The sequence below is a fragment of the Acanthamoeba castellanii genome, assembly GCF_000313135.1.
Source record: "Acanthamoeba castellanii str. Neff unplaced genomic scaffold scf7180000084664, whole genome shotgun sequence".
Taxonomy (NCBI): domain Eukaryota; phylum Discosea; order Longamoebia; family Acanthamoebidae; genus Acanthamoeba; species Acanthamoeba castellanii.
Genome location: NW_004457466.1, coordinates 514,501 through 519,623, shown reverse-complemented (window position 1 = coordinate 519,623; position 5,123 = coordinate 514,501). Strand labels below are relative to the sequence as shown.

The 5,123-nt window shown below is 46.9% G+C and overlaps 4 protein-coding genes across 4 annotated transcripts; 2 read left to right on the top strand and 2 right to left on the bottom strand.

The window, feature by feature from the left end:
* Positions 1-83: 83 nt before the first annotated feature.
* On the top strand, positions 84-378 carry ACA1_370940 (uncharacterized protein; the record flags this gene model as incomplete). Its single annotated transcript, XM_004340262.1, is given in 2 exon segments — positions 84-214; positions 231-378. 2 exon segments carry the CDS (start codon positions 84-86, stop codon positions 376-378), a joined length of 279 nt encoding a protein of 92 aa, XP_004340310.1.
* A 280-nt stretch (positions 379-658) lies between these two features.
* Positions 659-1,174, top strand: ACA1_370930 (uncharacterized protein; the record flags this gene model as incomplete). Its single annotated transcript, XM_004340261.1, has 2 exons — positions 659-755; positions 993-1,174. The coding sequence occupies 2 exons, from the start codon at positions 659-661 to the stop codon at positions 1,172-1,174; spliced, it is 279 nt and encodes a 92-aa protein (XP_004340309.1).
* A 2,144-nt stretch (positions 1,175-3,318) lies between these two features.
* On the bottom strand, positions 3,319-4,129 carry ACA1_370920 (uncharacterized protein; the record flags this gene model as incomplete). Its single annotated transcript, XM_004340260.1, has 3 exons — positions 3,319-3,406; positions 3,751-3,889; positions 4,012-4,129. The coding sequence occupies 3 exons, from the start codon at positions 4,127-4,129 to the stop codon at positions 3,319-3,321; spliced, it is 345 nt and encodes a 114-aa protein (XP_004340308.1).
* Positions 4,130-4,269: 140 nt separating this feature from the next.
* Positions 4,270-5,083, bottom strand: ACA1_370910 (uncharacterized protein; the record flags this gene model as incomplete). The annotated part of the gene is made up of 4 exons (XM_004340259.1): positions 4,270-4,302; positions 4,384-4,482; positions 4,789-4,845; positions 4,916-5,083. The coding sequence occupies 4 exons, from the start codon at positions 5,081-5,083 to the stop codon at positions 4,270-4,272; spliced, it is 357 nt and encodes a 118-aa protein (XP_004340307.1).
* Between the last annotated feature and the right edge of the window lie 40 nt (positions 5,084-5,123).

Below are 5,123 nucleotides of genomic sequence, written 5' to 3'. Positions count from 1 at the left end.
GGGATGGAAGGGTGAAAAAAGATACCCCCGCGTCTTCACGTCGCATCGATTTATACCTCGCCACAGCCACACCATAAACAACAATGGCACAGCAGCAGAACGACGCCACCATCATCACCGATGCCGAGCGCGCCTACGGATACACCAAACACCAATACAAGTTCTCTGCCAGCGAACGCAGCTGGTGGTTGGCCAAGATCGTGCCCTACGCTGTGTTCGACGACGGGCAGTGTTGGGGCATCAAGCGCAAGGATCCCAGCACCGCCCTACCTGTCCGATGTTGTGCCAATGGATGAGTTCATGGGGCACGCGACTTGCAACGCCATACTGGGCGACGACGACAAGACTGTGGCGTTCATCACTCCATGCACGATGTAAGATCGCGTGCCACAATCCGCGTTTAAATGTGGTGGTCATAGTCCAAGTCATTTATTCTGGCAGCATGGGGGATGACAGCATGCCAGCACTCTTGTCTTTGATCTTGGATTGCATGCGCAAAGGGGGTGTGGGACATGTTGAGACGGCGCTCGTGGATCATTGAGATTGCCTCATGGGGACCTGCCTTGATTCACTTTCAGATTGTCATAATGCAGTCATTGCTGATGTCTCATATGTGGATCTAATGATGGATCTCAAGTGGATGATTGCTGAACAACACATGCCCAAGGCTCTCAATCACTTGGCCAAGTTTTGCAAATCTGAAGAAGCCATCAAGTTCATCCTGTGGACATTGACACTCTTCCAGTCATGGAATGGTACCTGCAGTTTCTGGGATGAGGTGGCCTGTGCCACCAGATACAATGAAAATGAAGTGATGGAGCATGTTGCGTGTATACACAATGATGTGTTTGATGATGTGTTTGTTTAAACAAGGATCACATCACTGCATCCCTCCAGGTAGGATTTTCTGTCCAGACACCAATCATGAAACCATGCAGCCTCATCCACAAAGCACTGGAGGTGAGTGTGAATGCATCCTGTCAGTAAGACAGTGTGGGGCAGAGATGGCCAGGATTGGACCACCAAGAAGGTGTGCAAGCCATGGGGAGGATACATGCACTGGTGGGTGTGCATCCAGCACTGCACGTGGGCTGCCTACACCATCTACTGCAATTTCCCAATGCCCGAGATTGCCCTGCCTTTTGATGTTTGTGCGCTGTTTGATGCCCTGTGAACCACCACCACCAGTGACATTCATGCCAAGATCAGCATTGAACAGTGACAGGGTCAGTGATTGCACATGGAGGATGTGATGTTTGTGTGCATGTGGCATGTGGCCAATGGACACTGCCAGAAAGTTTTGCTTTGGGGGTGTTGGATGGACATGGTGGTGAAGCCACCTCATGGGCGCTGCGCAAGGTCCTGCCCAAGTGCACTGCATACAGCCTGGGCGATGACACTGATCTCAACAATGCTGATTGGATGCACAAGATCAATGGTAAGATCATGCTTTCCTTCTGGCAGGCACAACAACAGCTCAACACCAATCCACACTGTCACCATCATGGGTTGGGCAGCACAGCCACCATGTGTTTGTGGCAAGGAGGTGGCATGATGCTCTGGTGGGTGTGGGTGGGCGATTCCAAGGCCATCATTGTGCTGGCCACAAGCAGCTCACCACACTTGACCATAAGCCACATGCCAGCAAGCGCAAGGATTGGCATATCAAGTGAACTGGCGCATCATTCATACTGTGCACCATCAACCAGACCTATGTGCACCTCAATGGGGTGCACATCACCATGACCTGTGCGCTCAGCAACGCCCAGTGCTACAAGCCATTCACATTGTTGAGGTGGTCACCAACTGTCTGTGTGAGGCCAAACAATTTGAAGCTGAGGCCAGATCTGACCTGGAATCTTCCAAGTTGGATCCCAGCAATGCCATTGTTGTGCTCAAGAATATTCTGGCCAGCAATTAATAATCACATAAATATGAATGTTGGGCATGATATCATTTCACATTGTCTTTTCACACACCCACACCACCAAAACAATGTCAAACAGGGACGAGGGTGATGCCACAGTTGATGTCTTTGATGGCCAGTATGGTATTCTGGGGCAGGTTTGTGATGAAATGTCATTTGTGCCACTGAACAGTGCAACCACAAGATACATGCTGAGGTTGCTGGCCAGGAGTCAGATGAGCATCATCTTGCTGGTGCCAGGTGGTCCATGCAGCAGGTAGCCACACTTCCAGCACACAGAGTTGGTCTCATAACACACTTGCTGCTTCTGGAATCACATGACATCAGTGATGATGTTGATTGCCTCCTCAAGGAGGCACATGAGCAGACCACAATCACACAACATGATGTGCAATGTGAGATCATTCATGGGCAACACCTTGCTCATGATCAATGGAGTCGCCCTGGTTCATGCCTGCCATGGGCACAGGACTGATCTTGCTCTTGGTGGCAGTGATGGAGACCATGTAGCCCTCATAGTATATGTAGATGATGGTGCCCAGCATGAGGCTGTACTCAAACTTTGGAGCATCCTTTGATTCTCCAGTGGCACTGCACACAATGATGCTGAGATCATTGGTCATAGAGCTGCAGTACTGAGGATCCTTGCACACATGTGCTATCCACCACTCCAGGTAGTAGTTGGCATCACCATTGGGCACACACATATAGGTGAACAGGTTGATGAGGTTGTGGACGTAGTTGGTGGCCTCAGCAAGCATGCCCTCATGGATGGGTCCAACAGCTGCTGACACACTCACAATCTTCCAATCACTGAAGAAACACATGATCTTCCAATCACAGTCAGTGTGGGGAAAATGAGTAGTAAACTTGTGGTCATTTGAAATGAGAGGTCCAGTCATTTTGAAAAGTGATTTTGTTTGTGAGTTTAAGCTCATAAAAATGGTTTTGATAACACAAAAATGGTTTTATTTTAACAATAACATCACAAAATTGGATGCATCTATTGTGCTCAATAAAGAGTTTAGTATTCACTCCTATCCACATCAGAACCAGAGTGGAAAGGGGAAAGTGACCCAAGGTCAGGCAATTGGTCAATGTCAGAGTTGTGGCTTCTGTCCCTGCTCCAGCTCCTGCTCTGGCTCCTGCTCTTGTGGTGCTTGTGTCACAATCCATGGCTGTGCTTGTGGTGGTTGTGGGCACTGCTGTGTCTGTGGGTGTGGGTGTCAGTATCCTCATGATCTCAATGCTTTCTCTTGTGCAATGGTTCTGAGTGAGGGGTTGTGGAGAGCTGGGACTGCTGTTGATTTTGAGAGTCAGTGATATATTTCATCATGTACATGTACACAACAAAAAAAGGGCATGGGTGAATGAAAACCTGTGTAGGGGTGCTAGGAGCTGATGCCATGGAAGAACAGGGTGAAGGTTGAGAAGAAGTGGAGGTACTGGATGAGGTGAGTTGATGCACCACTGTCTGGGCTGCTGTAGTCCAGGATGTGATGTTGGATGGGTTGGAGTGAATGAGGATGCTGTCAATAGCACTTGCAATGATGTTGGTCTCAGTTTCATTCAGTTGCACCAAAGCTCCATTGATGTGGTAGCTGAAGTTGAGATGGAAGCAGGCATGAAGTGGAGTAGCACAAAGTGGAGTGTAGTTGAGAATGCTTTGTGGTTCAGTGCTTGAGGCGTAGGCAGTGAGGACAAGCTGATAGAAGACATGACCTATTGTTGGTAGGAAAGCAGGTGAGAAGAGCATGTGCCTCCAAGTTACATGAGCAAAATACATACTCAGTTGATGCACTTGAGGAGCAATGTGGACCCACTTTGGGTTCCACCTCTTGATGAGGGAGGGCTTCTTGTAGGCCATGAGCTTGGGAATCTTGGTGATGTCCTGGACCAGCAGCGACTCTGGATTGAAGGTATAGGACTTGTTTGCTTGACTGATGAAGATGGTGTAGAGGCCTGCATGAGTATCATGTACATGTACACAATGAGTTGTCAGCATATTTCTAAAAAGGAGTAAGCTGTGGAAGGGGTAATGAAGAGCAATAAGTCATCATGTATGTGTATGCAATGCAATGTACCATTGTGTTGGACCCCACCAGCACTCTTGGAGCAGATGTTGGGGATGCTCCCTGAGATGAGACACAGAAGCTGCCAGGGGCTATTCTCATCAGCAAGGAGGTTGAGAAGAGCCACCATTTCCAAATCTTGGCAACTCTTGGATAATGTCTTTGATTTTGATGTTGTGGTGCATAATTGGCTTCACAAACAGCATGAAAAGCATACCTCCTTCAGGAGCTTCAACAGCTCCTCATCAGTCACCATGGCAGTTGGCAGGGTTACTTGCTCCTCACTGGCAGGTCTTGTTTAGGCTGTCACATCAACCTGAAGAAAGTACAGGATTAGTGAGATTTATAAAGGACTACATTTCATTTGAAATCAAACACACTTACCTCAGGTGCTCCAAGCAAATCTTGTGACATCTCTGTGGTGGAGCTGGCTCCAGTGGTGCTATTTTTTTCGGCTTCTTGCTCTTGAGTCTCAGGTATGGTCTGCTGAGAGTCAAGAATGAGCTTCATTGATGAGAATATATCAGTTGTTCTATTGTGTATGCATATAAAAATGGTGGTTATAATTGATTATAAGAGTCAATATTGTTGAATAGAATGGAAATATGGAGTATAATGAAACAACTATTATTATGATGAGACAACACCACGAAATGAAAGGATGGCATAAATTAGTTGTATTGTATATTTAAAATGATATTTCATTGTGTACATGTATGTGATGAAATTGTGTCTATAAATGCTAATAAGATTTCATCACATATGTGTACACAATGGGATAGTGCATACCAATTCAGTCAGTTTTGCCTTGTTCTTCTCCACCTCTGCCACACTTGCAAAGTAATTCTGAAGCAGAAGACACATGATTCCATTAAATCACACTACTTTCATTAAACAAACTGTGCTATTGATGTACCATGCACATGTTTTGAAGTTCACCAAGGCTCTTCTTCTTGAGGTCACTCTCCTTCCACTTCTTCCACTCCAGTTCCTTAACCATCCACTTGGCAAGCTCAGCTGCATTGTGGCAGGTCATTACCATGGACAGAATGCCACTTGTGGACTGGGTAAGGTTGTTGCTCATGTTGTTGTGTGTAGGTTGGAAAAGAATAATGACCATTGTA